The sequence below is a fragment of the Notamacropus eugenii genome, chromosome 4 (assembly GCF_028372415.1).
Source record: "Notamacropus eugenii isolate mMacEug1 chromosome 4, mMacEug1.pri_v2, whole genome shotgun sequence".
In the NCBI taxonomy this organism is placed as follows: domain Eukaryota; kingdom Metazoa; phylum Chordata; class Mammalia; order Diprotodontia; family Macropodidae; genus Notamacropus; species Notamacropus eugenii.
In genome coordinates this window covers 172,204,822-172,229,974 of record NC_092875.1, presented here as the reverse complement: position 1 = coordinate 172,229,974, position 25,153 = coordinate 172,204,822, and the positions used below count along the sequence as shown (strand labels likewise).

The window sequence follows — 25,153 nt, the reverse complement described above, 5'->3', positions numbered from 1 at the left end:
TTATGAAAGGAAACACACACACATAAAAGCTAAGAAAAATAAAGTAAAAAACTATGCTTTCATCTGCATTAGTGAGTAGTAGTGATGGAGAGAGAAGCAGGGGGGATGGGCAGCAGTTTGAGGTCTCATTTTTATTGGGATTTTTTGGGAAACAGACCAGCTCTTATCTATGTCACTCTGTCATTAACATATGCAAATCATCTCAAAGTTATTGGTAAAACTTCAAAGTCATCATCTCAAAGCTATCAATATCTTTTTGATATTCTGCTGGTCTGGAGCTGTGAATATCTGGATTTGCAGGACCAGAATTTTGACAAGAAGCACCTACATAGTTTCCTTTCCTTTGGTATATGACACCAGGAGGTGAATTTTAGTTACTATATGAAACAGTTCGTAAATTAAGTTTCTTTGATATTTGGGACAGTTTGTATGTGACCCTTAGGTTCCCCTTTGCAATCTTATTTCCTGCTAAAATGTAGGTCGTATGCTGACTAGGGATGGTCAGGGGGACTAGAGCAAGATACAATTTAATATATGGATTTTAGGGAAGTACTCCAAACAGGCTGTCCTTAAATACTAATGCAACAGCCTTCCACAGTCTCCACAAGAGGGAAGTACTTCTACATTCCTTTTCAGGCTCAGGCCCCTCCCTTTCCCTTAAAATAGGCAAGGCTTGCAGGGGAATTTTGGTGTCTAGCTCTGACTCCGTTACTTGCAGTTAACAAACAGGTTGATGAGTCCCTGTCTTTTCTGTCATGTTTACAATCATAGCACATGAGTCTACATCTGTTGACCTCAGAACATTATTGTAATTTGTTTTAAATGAGCTAAAGAATGTGGGGCTTCCCAACTGATAAAATCAAGGGATATGAATGGACAATTTTCTAATATATTTTTTCCAATTACATGTAAAAATTTCTTGCAATTATTTTTTAAAATTCTGAGTTCCAAATTCTCTTCCTCCCTCCCTCCTCTTCCTTTTCCCTGAGAAGGCAAGAAATTTGATATAGATCACACATGTGTAGTCATGCAAAACGTTTCCAGATTAGTTATATTGTGAAAGAAAACATAGACCAAAAGACAAAAATAAGAAAAACAAAGAAAGTGGAAAAAGTATATTTTGATTTGCATCTAGAATCCATCAGTTCTTTCTCCAGAGATACATAGCATCTTTCATCATAAATCCTTTGGAACTGTCTTGGATCAATTATTGTGTTGCTGAGAATAGCTAAGTCATTCATAGCTGATCATTGTGCAGTATTCCGGTTACAAGGTACAATGTTCTCCTGATCTTGTTCACTTCACTTTGCATCAGTTCATGTCAGTTTTTCCAGGTTTTTCTGAAAGCATCCTGCTTATCATTTCTTATAGCACAACAGTACTATGCTACAATCATATGCCACAACTTGTTCAGCCATTTCCCAATTGATGGACCTCCCTTCAATTTCCAATTCTTTGCTACAACTAAAAGAAGTTCCTTTTTCTTTGACCTCTTTGGGATACCAACCTAGTAGTAGTATTTCCCATCATAGGGTATGGGTACAGTTTTATAGTCTTTTGGGCGTAGTTCCAAATTGCTCTCCAAAATGACTGAATCAGTTCGTAACTCCAACAGTATATACCACAATTTACCTACATCTCCTCTAACATTGGTAATTTTTCTTTTTTATCATATTAGCCAATCTGATAGATGTGAGGTGGTACCTGAGAGTTATTTTCATTTGCATTTCTCTAATCAGTAGTGATTTAGAGAATTTTTTTCATATGACTATAGATAACTTGGGGAAAAAATGATCTAAAAAATGATCCAAATCACTATTAGAGAAAAAGTCCTACTTCATACCCCTCATACTGGCAGAGCTGATTAAAAAGGAAATGAAAAAAGCCAGGGGCTCTATAGGAAAAAAAAAAAAAAAGGACACAAGAATGCACTATTGATAGAACTATAAATGGGTCCAGACATTCTGGGATACAATTTGGGACTTTTCCCCCAAAGTGACCCAGTAAGATGCACAGGTATAAACCCCAAAGGTATGAAATAAAGAGGAAAAGGAGCCATATATACAAGTAGATTCATGGCAGCTTTTTTTGTGATGGCAAAGAATTGGAAACCAAGGAGGTTTTCATCCATTTATAACAAATTATAGTATATGAATGCAATGGAATATTATTGTGCTGTAAGAAGTGATGAAAAGGATTATTTCAGCTGTGGGAAACAAGAAAGTTCTGTTTTCCACAGTCCTAGGTGATAAGGGTTGTGACCTAGCTTGGACAGGTTAAACGTCAGAAACTAAGGTACAGGCTCAAGGAGCTCTGGGAGGAAGGACCTATCAGAGAGAAGAACATAAAGTCATATGGTCAGGGGACTGTATCCATGGAGATTCAAAGTTCAAAAAATAGTATAAGAAGCCCCGTCTTTCTGAATGTGTTGTAGTCGTCCTGTAACCTTACTGGAGGGGCTAACCTTCCATTCAGGGGAACAGATGTAAAGGTTTTCCTGATTTCACAACAGGTATAGTTCTTTGCTTAAGGTGAGCATGTTTCTCGCAGATGGGGTCTTGTTAGACAGCTCCGCGTTTAACAATTCTTGGGAACTCGTCCAGGATCTTTAGCATCAGAAAGGTTAGAAAGGAATCTTCCTTGTGGGGGATGGGAGCACGACCATTGATTTTTCAGTGGCTCAAACACCCACAGGCACGATTCCCCTCTTTTGACTGCTAACTTCTCCTGGACATCATCATAAGTCAGGGACCAGAGCAAGGGCAGGAAAATCAGTGGCTAAGTCTGCCTGAGGATCTTAGGTGTGACAAGTCCTCCAGAGACCTTCAGAGCATAAATCCTAAAATGGGAAGTGAATGTTCTTAAGATAATGGTACCTGGGAGGAGATGAATAATCCTCTGGGTATTCCTTCAGAAGCCGGTTTGAAGGAATGCGGGCTATAATTCTTTCCCTGTCTGCTCTGGAGAGAGAGTAGAGAGAAAAAGGGGGAAGGGAGAATCTAGATTCGGGAAGGATCCTTTTGAAATTAACTTGAAATCAGAGTAAATTGACATGAATAGTTGAATTTTGACCAGTCTAATTTAAAATTAGTTTATTTCCTAAAAAGAGAGGAATTGTATTGCTCTATCTATTCTGTTTGTGAAGTGCTTTGCTGTGAGTGAGTGGGCTGGAGAGAGAGACAGAGAGAGAGAGAGAGAGAGAGAGAGAGAGAGAGAGAGAGGTTTTACTGTTTGGCTTGATCTGTTGTATGAATGGTGTTAATAGAGAGTTAAAACTTTTTAAAAGCTGGTAAAAAAATAATCTTTCTATATTCTAAACCCTGGTCAGGTTTGTGAAGGTGAAAAGAAGGATTTTTGCTCTTGCAGAGTATTCAACTTTAAAAAAAAAATGTGGCTCTATTGATAATTGTTAAGCTCTTAACCTCTAAGTTTCTTTTTAAGGAACAAAGAAACTGGAAGAAATGGTGAGTATTTGATTTATTTGAAATATAAAAGGAGGGGAAGACATAGGTAGGATGTTGGAGTATCCATGTGCTTAGACCTTGTACTCCCTTCTCTCTCTCCCATTCCACTTAAGAAAATGTTTAGCCTGATTGGGAAACAAATAGACAAAGTTATGGAAGGTTATTGGATTTAAAAGTTGTTTACTGTGATTTGTAATTATTACTATTAGTTATTAAGCTCCCAAGCTTCATGCTTGGAAGTCACACTTTGTCAGTTTTTAGACTTTAAGGCTTTTTAATCTGATTCAAAATTTTTTTTAACCTGGAAAGGTTTTTCTGCCTCAGATAGGGGAATGGCAGACCATTGCCTACCTCACCTAAAGGAGGATCTCTTTTTGTAATGGAAATTAGCAGAGTAAAAGAAAGGCAGTCTGGAGTGAAAAGCTGAGTTTTGATTTAATAAGATCTCAAAGCTAAAATCTGTACTTTATGTTTAAGTTAAGTAAATATATCTGATATCAGACAATGTGTTTAAAATTGCAAATTCACTTTAGAATTTTAGTGATTTCTTTTAAAAACATTAAGTCTGTCCATGTCCTTAGATCATGTGCACAAGGGGGAGGTTACCTCCTCCCCCCATCTGATTTAAAAGCTGGGATGAGACTGGGAGAGCTTGTCTGGTGGAACTCAGAGTGGGGTGGGGAGCTAGAAAATGATGTTTCAGCTTTTTAAGGAAGTGGAGTAAAAAACGGGATCATGGGAAGTTATAAATGAAGTTTTCATTTAAGTAGCAAGAGTATTTGATTTTTTTAAAAAGAGGGCTAAAATGTTTATCATTAGTGATTATAAATCCAGGTTTGATATGATTTCAAGTCAAAATCTGCCCTGAAGGAACACAGAGCAGCATCTGAGAATGCTCTTCCTATCAAGATTAAGCAGTAAAGATTTTATTATTTGGTATTTATGACTGTAAAGTGCTTAAAGGTATATGTTAGATGCATCATTAAGCTAAGGCAATTGTTACACAATTTTTAAATTTGGAGTTTGCTAGAGATTGGAGTTTTTAAAAGGATGTGATAGAAATTTGATAATTTGAAACTTATGTATGGTTATAAATAAGAAGACGGAACAATCATGTAACTTTGATAATTAGTAGCCCAATCAAATTTGAGATGACTCTATCTGAAAGGGTATCAGGTAATAGTGTGCCCACATGGTGATAAAGAGACGAATTACTGTGAAAGGTGATGTGGAGATGCATTCAGCTGAATTGGTAATGACTTATTTTATGTTTTAAGTAAACTTAAATAGTTTAAATTTTTAAGTAAATCTAAATGTTGTTATATTAAGAATTTCATTATTAAATTAATGATGAATTGGTTTAAAAAAGCTGTTATGAATTCTGTGTAAGGGTTTCTGTGCTGTAGAATTCCTGTTGATAAAATGAGAATCCTTGAAAAAATACATATGTATTTTTATACATGGGTGTGATTTTCAAGCCTGTTCCATCTAAGGATGTATTAAGTATGTTAAAAAGTTGATTTCTGCTAAGAAGGAAATTTTAACTAAAATTGTTTTTGCTATGCATCACGCATTTACTAAAGTATGTTTGTAAAAGGAAGCTTATGTTTTTAGATCTTTTGTAATTTTGTCAATTAGGTTCATGAGGGTTTTGTGATAAATTGTAAACTGTTCTTAAAAGAGGAAGATATTTGTTGCATGAAGAAATGTTTTGTAAAATCTTGTATTGTTTTTGAAAGGTCTACCTATCAAATTTATATTTGTAAGCTAATTTGTTATAATAACTAAAGCTTTTATGGGAGTTGGAAGATAAGGGACAAGATAAGGGAGACCAGGAATTTTATGGCTCCAGGAAGCTCTGTGATAATTTTAAGACAAAAATCCTCCTGGTCCCTTCCCCCTTTCCTTTTGAAGTCCAGTCGTTACAGAAGGACTTCTTAAGATCTAATCTGAACTGGAGATGCTCAGAGAAGAGATGTTAACTCTTTCCTGTTGCTGAAGGAGAGGTGTGGGGCCAGTCCCACCCAGAGTCCCTAAGACTTGAAGAGTCTAAAATGATCACCCAAGTGGTGTGGCCCCTCACTTTGTTAAAGTTGTAATCTCTTGTGTAAAGTGTAAACTGTTTGTATGTGTAGTTCCTAAACAAGAAATTTGTTTTGATGATAAATAATCTCTGGTGATTGATTTTGAGGGCAAATTTAAAATTTAAGATGTGAGTCCTAGTAAAATTTTTGATTAGTGAAACCTGCCATCTGATGTATAAGCTGCTGAGACTACTTGGAGAGGAATGTGACTGTTACAGGCAGAAGTCTGCCTCAGGGGACAATCCTGTCCTCAGACTGGGATGGGATCCTTCTGAATTAGTTTCCCCATTGTGCTCCTTTGGAAAGGAATGTTTTCCCACTTGACTATTTCTGAGTCTAGTTATAAGGTGGAGACAATATCTAATTAGGTCCTTGCTTTTCATCTTCATGGCATATTTCTATAATCAAAGCAGATAGTTTAAGATGTAAGCACAATGCAAGTAGTGGAATCTTGCTGTTTTCAATTAATTGGGTAGAGGGGTACTCTGGTGTGAAAGACAAAATCCCTGAAATAGAACGTTCTTTCTGAATGTTGTGGGAATAATTAGATAAAGGAAAAGAAACCAAAGTATAAATGTGATGTTGTATCACTGTTCCACAGAACAAGATTGGGATTTAAAGTTAACTGTAATGGGATGATTGTTGAGGTTAGTAGTACTTGGGACCCAAAAATAGTTACACATTGGGTCCTGCTCAAATGAATTCAACCCAAGCCTACTTTCAGCTAAAGAAGGTCAAAGTTTGTTATGCTAGCTACAGAGGGACTGAGGAAGGAGTCTGGGGTGACCCCAGGTGATCTGAGGGGTTCCAGTGATGACCTTTATGGGAGTGGTCATTAGCCTGGAGAATTGGATTGATAGGGCATAGTGATAGGGAAGAACTCATGGGCCTCAGGAGAGTCAGTTCATGTGGGGAAAGCCAAGAAGTTTTCAAGGTGAGGTTTTACAGGGCCCTTTTAGACAAATGGGACTAAAACTCTTTTGGGTGAGGGACAAAGGTCCCAACTTGGAATAAGGTCTTGTAAAAGCAATTATAAATTGTAAATGCAATTAGTATTAAAACAATTGACTGAATTAATTACTGAGACTAAATCAGAGACATCTTCAGTTTGGGGAAAAGAATTTCAGTCTAAGTTTCCTAGAGGCAGGTAACCTCTGGTAATATTTTGCATTAATGGAAAAGTTAAATGTTTCTGTTTTGATATGAATTCATTTCATCAATAAGTTGAAATTAGTGCTTGAACTTATCATATGTGTAGCTCATTCTTTTAGATTGAGCAGGGTTAAAAAAGGATAGAATAGTTTGGAAAACAGATGTAAATCTATTAGAGCAATAACTTATGGTTATAATGGTAAATTTGACTTTATGATTGCTATTTAAGCAGGAACTAGAACAGGTATAGAAAGGTATGTAAGCTACTTAAGACTTGCTTCAAAAGATGTTCCTTAGCCAAAGTGAAATTATAGTCACATCTGAAACTGATTATTGGAGCCTGCTATCTTAAGATTTCATGAGACTATTAACTAACTTCTTCTGAATCTAACTCCAGGTGTGGATAGCAAAAAAGATGGTCTGAGTCATTGATCCATGATACCAGTGAACCTGTGAGATGCTAGTATGAACTGCAAAAAGGTGATCTCATGGGAAGGTTTGGAAAATGGCTGTTCAGCCTGAGCTGAGGTAGGATTCTCCTGACTCAGTTTCCCCACTGACAGCTGGCAGACTTTAAGCCTGGCTGAATGCCAGTTGACAATCTATTGGCTGGAGTTGACATGAAGTTAGGGAGATGTTGTTTCCCTGAAACATCCCTACTCTTAGTAGCAATTTCCTATAATCAAAAGTTTTGTAAGCTTAATACCAGATCTATTAAATAACAGATTGTTGGTAGGGAAACATCTGAGGTTAAGTAGAAAATTAAACTATTAGGTTTAGGATTTCAAACTTAACAACAATAAGTTAGGGTCCTTTAATTCTTAAACAGTATGGAGACAATCAGGTCAAGGGCTTGTGAGGTTACCATACATGGTCTTTATTATTTTTGTCTCAGTTGGTTAATGTTAAAAGAAAAATGCTTTAAAAGAAGCATCACATGACCAGAAGTTGGAACTGTTTTATGAGGTGATATGTACTGTATTAAAAATGATTATTCATTATATTTATGTAAGTACTGGAGCCTGTTTTTGACTCCTTAGTGAAATCTCATCTTCCTGATGGGAGAAATGAATAGTGAATTAATGTAAAATGTAAAAACTGGGTTCTAATGTGAATTTCTTAAACATGACAATTGTCCAAAGTTCCAATTTTGATTTTGCAAGAGTGATAGGAATGGCAGTCTAAAATTTTATAAAGGTCAGTTTTGTAGGAGAGTGGACATCTTGATTTCTACAAGAAGATAAAGGAAAGAAGATGCTGAGATGCCATGCTGAAGATGGCTTGAAGGAGCATCCAGACCAGAAAACTGCATCAGATGATGTTCCTCCCCAGACTGCTGTATAAGATGGAACCTTTAAATTGACAATTCCTTGATTTACCTTTTTATTTTCAATCTCTGTATCTGTACTTATAACAAGGGGATTGCCCCTTTGTAACTTGTCAACTTTGGTCAACTTTGCTCCCTTCAAATATTTATATAAAAGGGAGATAGATAAAGGGAATAATCCATGGGGGAAAGAAAGTGAGGAAGGATTGATTGGATTTAGGTGTGGAAACAGAAATTTTAATAAAAAAGGGGGGATTTTGTGGGAAACAAGAAGGTTCTGTTTTCCATAGTCCTAGGTGATAGGGGTTGTGACTTAGCATGGACAGGTTAGAGGTCAGAAACTAATGCACAGGGTTAATGAGCTATGTGAGGAAGGACCTATCAGAGAGGAGAACATAAAATCATATGGCCAGGGGACGGTATCACAGTATATCCAAAGTTCGAAAACCAGTATAAGAAGCCCTATCTTTCTGAAGGTGTTATAGTCGTCTTGTAACCTTACTAGGGAGGCTTACCATCCATTTAGGGGAAATGGACATAAAGACTAATAAAGGCTTTCCTGATTTCACAACAGGTGTTGTTCTTTGTTTAAACTGAGCATATTTCTCACTGATGGGGGCTTGTTAGACTGGGCTCACTTCTAACACAGTGAAAACTTGTTTGAACTGATGCAGAGTGAATGGAACAGAACCAGGAGAACAATTTCTGTAATAATAACACACTAAACATAACTTAGAAAGACTTAAGAACTATGATGGATACGTTAACTAACTAAATGCCAGAGGAATGGTAAGGGAAGCATGCTAGCCACCTTTCTAACAGAGAAGGGACCGACCCAGGGTACACATGGAAATATGTTTTTTGAACATGCCCAATGCAGGAATTGATTTTGCTTGACACATGCGTATTTATGACAAGGGATTCTTTTTTTGTCTTTTTCAACAAGGTAAAAGGAGGTAGGAGGAAGAAAAGGTAATATTTTCATTTCGTTAAAAATATAAAATTTAAAAAGTAAATATATTGATTCAGGAATCTGAGAAGCAACTATCGGTCCCTTAGGAAACCTGTGCAAAATGATATGGAGAACTGAGGCAGCTAATGTTAGAGATGGGCTGTGGTTCAGTGTGAAAAGAGCTCTGATTCTGATGTCAGAGGACCTGGGTTCAAACCTTGGTTCTGTCACTTGCTACCAGAATAATCTCTGGGACATAATGTCATAGGATAGTGGAATTTAGAGATGGAAGGAACTCTTGGGGCCAGCCTGGTCAATAGCCTATATTTCTTAAGTACCTATTATGTGCCAGATACCATGCTAAGTGTTACAAATACAAATAAGAAAAAAGCAAAGACAAACCCTGCCCACAAGGAGCTTACAATCAAAGGGCTAAAGACAATACACAAAAGGAGGTTGAAAAGAATGAAAGGAGGTTGAGAAGAATGAAAGAAACTGAGGCACACAGAAGTAAAGTGACTTGTCCAAGACACAACTAGTCTAAGGTGGAATTTGAAATCAGATCACCTAGTGCCCTATCCACCACATTGTATTACACTGTTTCTTCAGCTAGAAAATGATGGCATTTGATTAGAAGACCCCTTTCTGTCTCTAATGCTACGATTCAGATAAAGGAAGACTTGCTACAATTGTCTGACTATTTTTGGTGAAAATATTTTTCAAACTCAGTTGTCCAGAGAGACCTTTGTCTGTTGTTGTTCAGTGGTTTTGCAGTCACATCCAACTCTTTATGACCCCATTTGGGATTTTCTTGGTAGAGACACTGGAGTGATTTGCCATTTCCTTCTCGATCTCATTTTGTAAATCAGGAAACTGAGGCAAACAGGGCAAAGTATATTGCCCAGGGTCACACAGCTAGGAAGAGACTGAGGCCACATTTGAACTCAGGTCTTCCTGTCTCTAGGCCTGGACCTCTATCTACTGCACCACCTAGGTGCGCTATATAGACCAAACTATACTGCAACTGCTAAAGGACAGGACACCCTAAAGTATATGGACAGTGCATTTCTAAGATGGAGATGTTCAGGGTGAGACCAATCATTAGCATTTTGCCTTGGTCCCAGAATTTAAGCTTGTGATCCTGACTATCCCAACTTAATTTGCCTTCAAAAACATAGTCTTTGAGGCAGTGACTTACTAAGTGGTGCACTGATTTATGGCATAAACCCTCACCTTGGTTTATGGGTGACTGGGCTGGTGGAATTTCTAATACCAAGAAATATTATCTAGAAATACTTATTCACTGGGAGAATCCAATTCAACATATTTTATCGAAAGAAACACTCACCTGAAATATGATTAAATCAGCTTCTTGTACCTTCTTTTGTTCTTCTATAACATCACTGGACAGAAATCCTTTCTTGTATGCCTCATGTGCTTCTATCCCATAATTGAAGAAGTCTGAATTATTCAAAGGACCTGTAGAGAAATACATGACATTTAGTTATTTGAAAAAATCTAGTTTCAATGATTCCCACCCCTAAAATGTGTCACAGACTCTCCATAACAAACTGGAATCTAATATCCTACTTTTTGGAGAGACATCTGATGGGGTGCAAAATTAACAGTACTATGATGAGTCCAAAGACCATTATGGTGGCCAAGTCTCCTAATTTGGTATTAATCCTTGAGAGTTAAGGGCTTATAGTGATGGCTTGCCTTGAGCAGTAGGGTTTAACTAAGGATTGGTCGGCAGTCATAATCTGAAATTTAGTGTTATTTTTGAGTGAAGGAATGAACATTTTCTTTTTTTCCCCTTTACTGCTCATTTTAATTTAATTTAAATTTATTTAATTATATTTTTATTTTATTTATCATCATTTTTATTTATTTATTTTTGTTTATTTTTAATTAATCAATTTTTTAGTTTTTAATGTATTTTATTATAGCATGTTTTTATTTTTTAATATAAAATTTAGAATTCCAAATTTTCTTCTTCCTGCCTGTCTCTCCCCCTTCTCTAAGATAGTAAGTAATTTGGTATAGGTTATATATGAGGAATGAAAATTTTCAAAAGGCAGTATGATAACAACATCTGGTGGAAAGCATACAGTTTGGAGTTTGCACTGGGCTTAAATTCTGGCCGTGCCTTCCATTTACTGGTCCCGTGATGCTGGACAAATAAAATCATCTCTATGCATATGATCTTCAGATCAGTTTATCCAGCCCTAACCTCTCTCTTCATGGACATCTTAAACTGGATATCCCATAGACATCACAAACTCTACATGTCCAGAAGAACTCATTATCTTTCCCTACCCAAACCCACCTGCTTCCAAACATCCCTGTCCTTGTCAATCCTCCTACTCACGCAGGCTTACAACCTTGCTGTCATCTTCAGACTCCTCACTCAGAGGCATCCCACACCTCCAAATGTGCTTCCAAGTCTAGCCTATAAACTTCAGTGACTCCCTGTTACCTCCAGGATCAAATGGAAAATCCTCTTTGGCTTTCGAAACCTTTTATAACCTGGCCCCTTCTTACCTTCTACCTATGCTAGGACCCAGGAATTCTGGTCTCCTTACTTTCTTGCTTCTCCTGACTATGGGCACTTTCTCTAGCTGTCCCTCATTTTTAGAATGCTCACCTCCACCTCCTGGCTCCACGACTTTCTTCAAGACTGAGCTCAAATCTTACCTTCTTCAGGAGGCCTTTTCTAGGCCCCCTGGCCGCTGATGTCTTCCTTCTGAGACCATACCTCCCATTTACACTGCATATTTTTCAGTTATAATTATTTTCACATAGTTTCCCTCTTAAGAAGATGGGATCCTTGAGGGAAAGGACGGTGTTTTTGCTGTTCTTTGAATCCCAGGGCTTAGCACAGTGCCTGATACATAGTATGTGCTTAATAAATACTTGTTGATTGACTGATTTAATTAATTGTTTCATCATCTGCAATACGAGGATAATATCAGGGCTACTGTCTAAGTCAGAGGTATCTAATTCATGGGGTAGCTAGGTGGCTCAGTGGACAGTGCTGGCTCTGAAGTCAGGAAGACTCTTCTCAGACACTTACAAGCTGTGTGACCCTGGCCGAATCACTTAACACCATTCACCTCAGTTTCTTCATCTGTAAAATGAGCTGGAGAAGGAAATGGAAAACCACTCCAGGATCTTTGCCAAGAAAATCCCAATGGGATCATGACTGAACAACAAAAACCTAACGCATAACCTAACAAGTAGCAAGCTAGCAGAACCAGATTAAAATGTAACTGAAGAATGTTTAAGAGAATAAATAAAAGTACAATACAACACATGATTTGTGGTTGTAAAGTCATTAAGTATCAGAAAAGCATCCGTTTCTATTCGAGTATGACACCTCTGATCTAAGTCACAGAAATGCTTTGAGTAAGTGATATGCCTATTCAGATGTAAGCTATTATAAGATTGATTCACTCCCTGATATAAAACAAGGAGATCAAACGACTAACAAGAACTTTTGTAGAGAAACCTCTGAAAATCATTACTAAAGGCTGGCGTTTCCTCTGACTAGGGCAAGAATTTAGAATCATGGTTTGCTAAAGCCTTTGGATCCCTTCTCCAAATGAGGTTTTTAAATGCATTAAATAAAGTACATGTGATTACAAAGAAAACCAATTATGTAGACACGCAATCATCAAATATATTGTGTGTATAACATAATAGATAGGTTATGTATGACAAATAATATTGAAATAGTTGTTTATGTATAATGTATAATAAGCCGTAATGTAATATATAAAAATACATAATATATTTGATAACTGCATATTAATACAAAATAATATATTAATGAATATATACATTTACATAAGTAGGTAATAATGTCATCTTTTCTCTCTTTCTCTCTCTCTTTTTTCTCTTCTCTCTCTCTCTCTCTTTCTCTCTCTCTTTTCACTGAGAAACAACCACACCAAGGAGATGAAAACTACTCCCACCTCTGGGTAGTACGTGGAGGGATACATCAGCTGCACAGCTGACCTGTGCCCTAAACCATTAGCTAACTTTAAATCTGCTTGTGATGGGCTGTCATTCCTGGAACCTGATTATATCTTTACAACTTTGTTTTTTTGGTTGTTGTTGACCAAATGATTACTTAATCTTTTATCCAAGCACCCAGGTCAACTGTATAACTTCCCCCCCCCACCTTATAGTATTTTATTTTTTCCATTTACATGTAAAGACAGTTTTCAACATTCACTTTTATAAGATTTTGAGTTCCTAACTTTTTCTCCCTCCCTCTCGTTCCTCCTCCCCAAGAAGGCAAGCAATCTGATATGGGTTATACATGTACTATCATAGTAAACGTATCCTTCCAACTTAAATCCTAGACTTCAAACAGAGAGAATGTTGGGGGCACCTTATAACCCAATGACCTTCTTCCAATGCCTGGCATCCGCCAGGTACATCAGTCTACATGGCTACCTTTGGATATGTAGAGAGAGATAAAACTACTGTCTTAGAAAGGTAAGTTATGTATTGATTGATCTGATGACTCACCTGCAAAATCCTTCTTTGTGGCCCTTGGCTCAAAGTTCATGGCATACAAATCAGACACAGTGACCTGGCAGCCCTGATTGGTCAGTTCGGTCACTGCAGCATCCTTCAAGGATCCATTCATAGACTTGGGCTCCTGATGCGCATAGACTATGAGGACTCGTTTCCCTGGATCAGAGAGTGAAAAAACAACATCTCCCTTGAGGAATGGTCCCAGTTCTTAATGACAGCTATGGGACATAGGGAGTGTTCACAAAAGCATCAGATAGATGAGTAATATATAGAGCATCAAGGCTTTTATTACAGTATATCTTTATTCATTTAAGGGAAAATTCAAGGCAGAAAGCAAAATATCCAAGACTTTTCAATGACGCAGTGATTAGAGCGCTGAACTTGGGATCTGGGAAGATCTAACTTCAAATCCTACCTCAGATATATAATGGCTGAGTGACCCTGGGCTAGTCACTTAACCTCTTTCTGCCTCACTTCCTCATCTATAAAACGGTGATGATGACAACAACACAGGGTTGTTGTGAGGATACCTTCAGGGTAGTACTTTGCAAAACCAATGTCCTGTTGGTAGAAATTTTATCTAGTCACATTCAAAAGCACAAAACAAGTACGTTAGATCCTCCCCATTACATGGATGATTAACATGAAGAATGAAAAATACAATGGATCTGAACCCATCTAAGGTTCATTTTTTTCATGTGGTAAATGAGTATTAGATAATTTCTAAGGTGGTACCTTTGACCCTTGACCTGGAAATCATGCAAACAAATTAATCTGAGCATTTATTAAATGCATACTATGTTTAAGGGGCTATGCTAGGTCCTAGGCATGGGAAGATAAAACCTTATCTCAAAATATAACTATAAATTATAATAATTTGATATTTTATGTTTAGACTATAAATTGGGTTTTAGTCCTATTATCTAATACCAGAAAAAAAGGAGACTCTAATCACTCACCAGTATGTGAAATTGAGAGTCAGGAGTCACAGAAATAATAGTAATGATAGCTAATATTTATATAATGCCTACTATATCTATGCCTACAATTATCTCATTTTAGCCTTGCGACAACCCTGGGAAGTAGGTGCTATTATTATCCCCAATGTACAGATGAGACAACTGAGGCAAACAGAAGTTAAGTGACTTGCACAAAATCACGTAGCTAATAAGTGTCTGAGGCTGGATTGGAGCTTAGGTCTTCCTGATTCCAGGTCTGATGCTCTACCTAGCTGCCCAAACACAGAAGCTGAGAGTTGACCAATCCGTGTGGGAAAAGAATCCTCATTCTTTCCTCATTCAGACAAATGGTCGCAGAGCCTTTGTTTGAAAACTTCTGAGGAAGGGGAACCCACCACCTCTTGGACTTCCATTCTACATTTTGAGAACTCTAACTGGGGTGTATATGTGTGTGTGTTTTATGTATATATATATATGTGTAATATATATGATAAAATACCCCTACACACAAAATACATGTATATATAACATACAAATATATATGTGTACATGTATATACAGGTTTACACGTAATATATTTTCTTATATGATAATATATTATAATACATATCTTGTAAGGAAGGAGTGTATCTAGATAGACAAAAAGATATGTGTGTATATACATATACACATGTGTATATGTATATACACACATCTCTTTCTATACAAATATGTATATGCATATACACACATAGCCCTTCCTAACAAGTTTAAACTTTCCTTTTTGCATTTTCTACAAATGCTTCTGGTTCTGTTTTCTGGGGCCAAACATGACAGCCCTTCAAAGGAACAGAAAGGAGGGGAAAGCCTTTACTTAGCACCTCCTACGTGCCAAGCACTGTGCTGTGCACTATACAAATATTATCTTATTTCATACTCACAACAACCCTGGAAGATAAGTGCCATTATTATATTCCCATTTTATAGTTGATCAAACTGAGGTAAACAGACGTCCCATCTTTAAGAAGTGTTTGAGACTAGATTTGAACTCAGGTCTTTCTGATTCTGGTTGCCTTTTTGCCCCTCATCTCCCTCCTCTTTTCTCTAGGTTAAAAATCCCCAGTTTCTTCAACTGAACAATCCTTGTACAACTCAGGGTCCTTCATCACCCTGTCCATCTTTCCTCCTCTGGACCTGCTTCAGTCTATCAGTGCCCTTTTTGAGCAGTGGCACCCAGAAGTGGGCACTGTCCACCAGGCATGGTCTGATTTGGGAAGAACACAGAGAGACCATCAGCTCTTCATTCCTGGAGGTTTTGCTTCTCTTAGGGAAGCTTTAAGCTACCTCTGGCTTTTTCGGGTTGGAAGGTCTCTTCTCAGATACTGAACTGTTCTCACCCCATCTCCTCGTCATGGGTGTTCTATCCTTTCCACACATTGTGGAGACATGAGAACAGATCAGGCTCAGAAGGTGGGAGCTAGCACCAGGTGGGTCAAGCCAAAAGAGCCTCTCTGATGAGTTCAACTTTTATTAAGTTTACAGGGCAATGAAGAAGAAGTCTGGAACACTTGATAGCCCACCTCCTTCCCCTCCATACAGTGATGGTTATGCCTATTTGCACCTTGTGGAGATGTAAAGACAATTCCTGATTGGATTTCAGTTACTAGATGATCTGATTGGCAGGGAGAAACTAACCCTTTAAACTGAACTAGGAAAGTCAACTCTTCTCTCTCTCTCTCTCTTTTTTTTTTTTTTTTTTACAGACTTACTACCCAGGCTTTTGTGAGAATTAGATAGAAAGTGCTTCTGCCTCAGTTTCTTATCTGTAAAATGGGAGTAACAACAGTGCCTACCTCCCAGGGAACTATGAGAATTAAATATTAAGTATTTCTATCTCACTTGATCCTTACAACAACCCTGGGAGGTAGGTGCTAATATTATATAGGGGAGGAATTTGAGGTTAAGTGATTTGCTCGGAGTCACATGGTTAAGTATCTGAGTCTGCATTTGAACTCAGGTCTTACCACCTCCATACCTACTGAGTCACTTAATTGCCTGGGCTTGACAGGGTCCTTCTCCATCTCCATTTCTTCACTAGAACCTTGGATTCTGACCCTAGAACTGTCCTGGGCTTTGAGTACTGAGATGATCCAGGCCTCCATTACACTTTCTGGAAGTCAATGCTGCTCATGCCTCTAAGTGTGCCTTCTACCCTTCCTCTTTATGTGCAGTTTCCCTGGCCACCCCGACAACCTCCCTCCCAACCCTAGGATGTTCAAATCTCTCTGAGGACAGCCATCACTTTGCTTGTTAGTTATTTGTAACTCTGGCACTGAGCACCTTGCCGGGCACATTGAGGTAAGTACTTAAAAAAATACTTTGTATTTATCTGTATCATAGCCAATTAAATAATAATACCATTTCTATGCTACTTTAAAACTTAGAGAAACCTTCTCATTTGATTCTCACAATAGCCCTGGCAAATAGGGGGTATTTTTTCCCCATTTCACACAAAAGAAAATTGAGTGTTCATAGAGGTTATAATTATCATTATTCCTGCTGGCTAACATTTATATAGGCTTTAAAACTTGCAAAGCACTTTAAGGATATCATCTCATTTGATCCTGTTGAATAATATGGCAGTTGCCCTTATTATCATCCATGTGGACAGGGAGGTTGAAGGAATTTTCTAGAAAGAGTTAAGGGAAATTTCCAGAAAGTGAGGACAATGGAATTTTCTGGAAAGCAGGATTGAGAGATTTTTTTGGAAAGTGAGGTTAAGAGACTTTTCTGGGGCCATACCAACTAATAAGAATTAGATGAGATTTTAACCCAGGGCTTTCTTCTGCTGCTCATACCAGTAGACCAAGCCACAAAGGGTCCAAAGATTGGGAAATCTAGCAGGTTCTGCAGAGCCACAGCTTAGAACATTCCTTGGACATCCGTGGGAGAGTTGGTTTTGGCCCAAGGAGTCCTTCTTAGAAATACTGATCCAATTATCCTTTTCCACAAAAGGATGAAGCATTTGGGTGATATGGGATTCTCTGCCACCTCCCCAAAGCCTGTGGGTTAGGGAGCTGTTAACAGAGGATAATTGCTTAAGTTAGAGCCAGGGGTTCCTAATTTAATGTTTTAGCCTCTATAATTCCTGGCTTTCTGGTTTGGGGCTGAGCTCTGATAAGAACACACAGAATTAAGCTACTTCAAGCCACGGAGCTATTACATATTTATGGGGGGGGGGGGGCGGCAGGTCTGAAAAATAAGAGTTACTCTATTTCCTAATATTTTTCATCTCGACTCTTTAAAAAGGGACTTTTTCTTACCTGACATTCCCCAGGGTCGAGGATCTTCCATTGTCACCAAAGCTGTCCCACTCATGGTACAGAAAAGGAGCCTGCAGGTCAAGCTGAGGATACCCTATCCACACCTTCACTCTGCCCCAGTTTTGAGGAAGATAATGGACTAGAAGGGAAAGGGAAAAAAAGGGGAAAAAAAACATGCTCATGGAGAAGGAACCAATAGCAATGGAGGGCAGGGATGAGGAAATGCTCTTCAAGTGATACAATGTAGCTTGTGGTGGCTGGTGGCGGGGAAGGAGAAGGCTGGGAAAGAGAGAGAGACAGACAGAGAGAGAGAGGAAGAGAGATGAGAGAGAGAGAGAGAGACAGAGACAGAGAGAGACAGAGAGGGAAGGAGGGAGGGAGAGAGGGAGAGAGGGAAAGAGGAAGAGGAAGGGGGAGAGAAAGACAAAGAAACAAAGAAAGAGGCTTGTTGAATCAAATTGAAAGATGGGAGAAGTCATAAGATGAAGTAAAAATTGAAGCCTAAGATGGCCCAGGCAAAATAGTCAGTGAATAAGTTTTTTATTGTTTACTGTGTGCCAGGCATTGTGCTAAATGTTGGGAAAACAATGAAAAACAAAAACAGGCCCCTACCCTCGAGGAGCTCACATTTTGGAGTGAGACAAACAGGAAAATAACTAGGTAATAGGAGATACCTGTAAGGTAATCTAGGGGCAGCCCTGGAATCAAGAAGACCTGAATTCAAATGTGACCTCAGACTCATACTAACTGTGTGACCTTGGGTAAGTCACTCAACCCTGTTTGCTTCAGTTTCTCATTTGTAAAATGAGAAGGAAATGGCGAACCATTCTAGTATCTTTGCCCAGAAAACTACAAATGGGGTCATAGAGTCAGATATGACTGAAGAACACCAAAGGAAAGACACCAAAGGGAAGACACCACTGGAAAGGTAGGAGGTATGATTTGGGCTGAGGTTTAGAGAAAGTCAGAAAAACTACCCTATGGAGGTGAGAAGAAAGCATTGGAGGGCTGGAGGAGAGCCAATGCCAAAGAATAGGGATGGAGATGGAGGGGCATGTGCAAGAAATACATACACACACATACATTTATACACATATACATATAAATACATTTACACACACATACATGTATATGAATAAACTGATTCTGTGGCTAATTAGTTCAGTGGGTTGGCATAGTGTTAAAGGGGCCATGACTGTGAGATCAAAGTAATTTCATGTCTATGGGTCTCTGTTTCCTCATCTGTAAAATGAAAGAAGTGGCCTTTTTATTGTTTAAAGTCCCTTCCCACTTAATACCTTACGAGTTCATGAACCCCGGGTGGTTAATTTTCTTTTGTTTCCCAGACAGAATGTGTACTTCTTTCTCTCCTTCACAAGCTAGCTCAAAAAATAACTGATCACAAATGGCTGAACAAATTATGACATAAGAATGTAATAGAATGCTATTGCACTATAAGAAATGGCAACGAGGCCAGCTCCAGAGAAACCTGGGAGGATCTGAATGACCTGATGCAAAGCAAAGGGGGCAGAACCAGGAGAACAATTTATACAATAATACAGACAATCAGTCACATTCTGATAGACATACGAACTCTGCCAATGCAATGACCAGAGGACTGACGTTCTCCATATTTCTGATGGGATTTCCTCTGAGATTATCTCCAGTTTGTCTTACACTGGTGTTTGTAAGTTATCCTTCCATTTATATCATGAGGTCCTTGAGGACTGAGACTGATTTTTGTCCTTCTTTCTATCTCCAGTGCTTGAAGAATGGATGGCATATAGTAAATACTTAATAAATGTGGGTTGATGATGATGAACTGTGCCACCTATCTCCTAACACTGATGGATTCAGGAGACAGAATGAAAACATACATTTTTGGACATGAACAAAATAGGAATTTGTTTTGCTTGACTATACGTATTTATTATAAAAGGGTTCTTCCCCTCTCTTTTAAATTGGGGGTAGGAGAAAAAGAAAATAAGTTTGATGGAATTCTAATAAAGCTGCCCCACCCTGCTATTCTAACTTCCTTATAGGCTCCACTGAACAGCAGGCCCACTGCCCCTACCTAGTCACTCACACCACCCACACACACACTCAATATCTTAACTCCTTCATACATGCCTCATGGCTCACCAGAATAACAGGTGTGTCCCTGAACTCATATATCTCACAGAAACAGCAGGTGTGTCCATGTGATGGGATCCCAGGACTGCCCCCAGACCCATTCCTTGTATTTCCAACAGAAACAGCAGGTGTGTCCATGTACTCAACCACAACCACATTCATCTAATCTCAGACAGGACCACAATACTCAGCCAGTCAGAAAGCAGAACCACCAGGATGCCCAAGCAGGATGTGGACCCCAAAATAATAGAAGGGACTTTCCCTAGGTAGGCAGTAATAGTGCAGTAATAATAGTAAAGAACTGACCTAGAGTGAACTTATGATGTAGAGAGGCTTATTATAAAATTGTTATCTTGCATATGTACCCTCCAAATGGGTTTTTCAGTATGCATTATGGGTAATCACATGCACAGTTCCACTGTGATTGGGACCCCTCCTCTATCACCTAATCCCTTAACAAATCCCTCTTGCCTTTTTAATATTCATAATTTCTGTTACATAATTGCATCTTTACCCTATAAAAATCCATCTTGCTTTCTCTGAAGTTGCTGGTTCCTTTTGGAACTTAGCCTGCTTCGTGAGAGGCATCAATCTCAATAAATGCCTATACTTGGATTGGAGGTGGTGTTACTCTGAATTCTTTGAGACAATTCCACCACAACACATCATGAAACTGCCCTGGGTGGGCAGAGCCTAAACTGTGACAAGTTTATGTTAATTACAAAATAAAATGAAAAATAATCAAATAACTGGTCTCAAGATAGACTGGTATAGAAAATGTACATGATGACCATTCAGTATAATTTCTATGGAGCAATGGAAAGAGTGTTTAGACTTGAAATCACAGGAACTGTGTTCAAAACCCAGCCATGCTACTACCTCTATAAACTTGTATAAGTCGCTTAATCTTTCTGGGCTTAATTTATAAAATGAGGTGTATTGAAGTGAATGATTGATCCAGTCTCTTGAAGCTCTAAATTAATAAGGATCATGATTACTATACAGAAACCAATCCTTCCCCTACTGGAAAAATAACTCAAGGCCAATGCTTCCTAGAATATAAGTCTGAATCACCATTTTCATTTATGAAATTTAGCATCTAACTCATGAAAATTAATTCTTTTGGGAGAAGGTTGGGAAAGGTGATGTAAAACAAAAGATATCAATAAAAATTAAAACAAAAATGGACATTTCAATAGCTAAATCATGAGCAAATACAACCTAATAACCATCTCCAAGTGAAGTTTGGACATAATTTCCATTTTACATTAAAAAAAATAAAGACACAACTCTGAAAGCAAAGACATACTTTTACAACCTAAATTCAGGAGTAGCATCAGGAATAGCTGTCACCCTGATGAAAGGGTCATACCCACATGGGGGTGTGGGGCAAGCCAAGATGGTGGAGTAGAAAGATGCATATACTCTAGTTCTTCCCTCACAGCCCATAAAATACCTGTAAAAAATGACTCTCAACAAATTCTAGAGCAGTACAAGTCACAAAATGACAGAGTGAAAGAGATTTCCAGCCAAAGGTAACCTGGAAGGCCAACAGGAAAGGTCTATCAGCTGGAGTGCAGAGCAGAGCGCAGTCCAGCCTTGGCAACGGCACCAGGAGGAACAGGGCTGGAACAGGGTTCGGGGGCAGAATCTCCAGCAGCAGTGTAGGCTCCCAGACCCCTCAACCCACAAGTGCCAAATGAAGCTTCAAAGGTTAGTGAGAAGGCTTTTCAAACTGGGCGAGAAGGGGGCAGGGTCCTCCTCTTGCCCTGGCCCCAGGCGGTGGCAGGACGTCTGCGGTAGTGGTGGCACCTGTAGCGTCCATTTGTGAAGCCCTCAGCCTAAAATTCCTGGGGGAATTGACCAGCTGACCTGAATCTCAGCCACTAGCTTGGCCAGGAGTGAGGAGGAGCACTGGCATTGCAGACCTGGAGGTGGTTGTGGAAAGGGAATTCTACTACTTGCAGATTCTGGGCAGAAAAGTTTTTGGTTGCTCCCAGAACAATGTGCAGGCCAGGAGAGGGGTAAACTCCTCTCCCTTGATTGTGCCACCTCGGAGGAACTGAGAACTTTCAGGTCCGCAGAGTATATCCTCCTCTTGACAAAGGACTCAAAAGTCAAGTAACTGGCTGGGAAAAGGCCCCAAAAAAGGGAAAAAAATAAGACTATAGAAGGTTACTTTCTTAGTGAGCAGGTATTTTCTTCCATCCTTTCAGATGAGGAAGAACAATGCATACTGTCAGAGGAAGTCAAAGTTTCTTGCATCCAGTACCTCCAAAATAAATATGACATGGGCTCAGGCCATGGAAGAGCTTGAAAACTGAGTCAACAGCTTGTTAAAAGAGACCCCCAAAAATGCTGAAGAAAATAACACCTTTAAAAATAGGCTAACTCAATTGGCAAAAGAGGTCCAAAAAGTCAATGAGGAGAAGAATGCTTTAATAAAGCAGAATTAGCCAAATGGAAAAAGAAGGTTCAAAAGCTCACTGAAGAAAATAGTTCTTTAAAAATGAGAATGAAGCAGATGGAAGCTAATGACTTTATGAGAAACTAAAAAATTACAAAACAAAACCAAAAGGATGAAAAAATAGAAGATAATGTGAAATATCTCACTGGAAAAACAACTGACCTGGAAAATAGATCCAGGAGAGACAATTTAAAAATTATGGGACTACCTGAAAGCCATGATCAAAAAAAGAGCCTAGACATCATCTTTCATGAAATTATCAAGGAAAACTGCCCTGATATTCTGGAACCAGAGGGCAAAATAAATATTGAAAGAATCCACCTATCACCTCCTGAAAGAGACCGAAAAGAGAAACTCCTAGGAATATTGTAGCCAAATTTCAGAGTTCTCAGGTCAAGGAGAAAATATTGCAAACAGCTAGAGAGAAACAATTCGGGTCATACTCACTGGGACACGGGATCTTCTAGCTGGTAGGTGCCTGAGAGGTTTGGGTCAGTACTCTTAAATCCTTATGAACATGGAGGAGAAGTGTTTAAAAACTTACGAAGCCGAAATATACCTGGGGCATTATCCTGTGACTCATCACTTGGCAGCAGGCACCTAATAAATATTAATTGATTGACTCAAACATGGCCAGTGTAGGCTACGTCCCCTGGATTCTGGTGGGGAAGGGACAACTGTTATCACCTTCAAAAGTACTGGCCAGAGTGGAAGAACTGGGATGCACAAAGGCACTTCCTTGACTTCCCTCATAATGCTCTTATTATCCCCATGTTACAGATGAGGAATCTGAGGTAGACAGAGAGCAAGTGCTATCACCTTTAGTTGAGTGGCAGCAGCAGGAACAAAGTATTCAATCACTCCAGCCAAATATTTGTTGAAGCTTCCTTGGGGTTCCATGTAATATAAACCCTTTGATGGTGGACAGCACATTTCATTTTTATGCGTATCCTTAACCCTTGATGGAAAGCTATGGGTAAGTGGCAAACAGCCAGAAAAACAAATATGTACTACGACTATGTAAAAGAAAAGAACAGTCATGACAGCAGAAATGAAAATGAAGGGTAGCTAGTGGCACAGTAGATAGAGCACCAGTCCTACAGTCAGGAGGACCTCAGTTCAAATCCAGCCTTGGACACTCACTAGCTATGTCACCCTGGAAAGTCACTTAACCCTGATTGCCTCCAAAAAAAGAAAATGAATACTGAAATGTGGGACAGAGATGATCACAGAAGATAAAATGGACAATTTCAGTTATGTAAAGTTAAAAAGATTTGTTCAAACAAAACCAATACAGTGAACAGAGTATTTGAAAAGACGGTTCCTTTTTTTCTTTTTATTTAATTCTGACCTTGACAAACAACAAATAAAATGGACATTACCACATTAAAAAAACAAAAAAGAGATTGTACATGAAACTACAGATCTGTATTATCTATAGCTTGTCTTTCTTTTAAATTGTATAATAAATTCATCTTGTAGCTTTCAAAGTTGTCTTGCATATCCATGCTTCTTTCTGGCATTCTGTACTCTTGCCTTCACTTTAAAAAGGAAATGACAGAACAGGTAGTTTCTCGGTAGAAGAAATACAAGATATCGACAACCATATAAAAAAATCCCAGTCACTAATAATTGGAGAAATGCAAATTAAAATCTAAGATTCCAGCTCATAACCAATGGTGGTTATAATGATGTAAAGATGTCAGATGGGGAAGATGGTAAAGATGTCAAAAACAGAAGATGACAATTGTTGGAGGGGCTGAAGGAAAACAGACACACTGACTGTACCATTGGTTGACCTGTGAAGAGTTCTAACCATTCTGGAGAGTAATTTGGAACTGTGTCCCCAAAGTCACTAAACTGTTCATAATACCCTTAGCTCTAGCAATACCATTACTAGGTCCATACTTTTCAAAGAGATCAAAGAAACAGGGTATGGGTATATAATAATAGTTAACATTTATTGGAGGAGGGAGAGGAGGTTGAAGGAAGAGAAGGAGATGGTGGTGAAAAGAGGAAGACAAAGGAGGAGAGAGTGGTGGAAGGAGGAGGGGCAATTGGAGGAGAAATTGGAGGAGGAGGAGGATACAGGGGAAAAACAAGCGATGCAAAAACAAAAGATTGCAACAAAAATCCATGCTTAAAAAAATAAACAGCAAAGCCCTTTCTGTAACTGCTTAAGTAACCTGCTTTCAGGCATGCTGTGTGTGCATTATACAAACATGTACGAGGCACTAGACTTACCCGCCCACAAGCAACAGCAAAAGCGACAGGGAAAATCTGCTTCCTGCTGTGAAGACTTCCACGCTCACGAATCCTGATATCCTCTTAACCAGGCATTGCCAATCAGCATGAGGGTTCCTGCAGCTTCCTGGGTCAGTGTTGCTCCCCAGCCCTGTACACCAAGGCACCACCAGCCTAGCTTGTTCTGAATGGCTAAGAAAGGAGCCTGAGGCTTTTGTCTGTTGCAACTAGTGCTGTCTGAAAATTGATTCCGAATCTCAGACACTACTGCCTCCTTAGCTTCCCAGCACCAGGGAGGAGATTGATCAACTGTTTGCTCACCCATCACCTCTCTGGTCACAGGAGCGCTCGGATAACTGTCCTTGCCTTATCTCTCTTTGGATCACTCACCAGGCACTGAGCACCATTTGAAGGAGGGGGGGATTTAAGGCTGCCTCCCCATAGACATGCTGCTTTCGGTGTGTTAATTTCACCTACTGTCTTTAAAATCCCTAAATTTGCTGACCAAATATTTACTGGGT

At 38.8% G+C, this 25,153-nt stretch overlaps 1 protein-coding gene across 3 annotated transcripts in view; it reads right to left on the bottom strand.

The window, feature by feature from the left end:
* Positions 1–24,852, bottom strand: part of LOC140500777 (ribosyldihydronicotinamide dehydrogenase [quinone]-like) — a 31,730-nt gene extending 6,878 nt beyond the window's left edge. For 2 of the 3 annotated variants that reach the window (XM_072603678.1, XM_072603680.1), the window contains exons 1-4: positions 24,633–24,823; positions 17,789–17,927; positions 13,519–13,683; positions 10,328–10,458 (exon numbers count right to left, since the gene is read on the bottom strand). In XM_072603678.1, coding sequence (XP_072459779.1) covers positions 10,328–10,458; positions 13,519–13,683; positions 17,789–17,843 — 351 coding nt within the window. In that variant the 5' untranslated portion in view covers positions 17,844–17,927; positions 24,633–24,823. Of the gene's footprint in view, positions 1–10,327; positions 10,459–13,518; positions 13,684–17,788; positions 17,928–24,632 lie in introns of all 3 variants that reach the window. The other variant, XM_072603679.1, reaches the window with a different exon arrangement.
* Between the last annotated feature and the right edge of the window lie 301 nt (positions 24,853–25,153).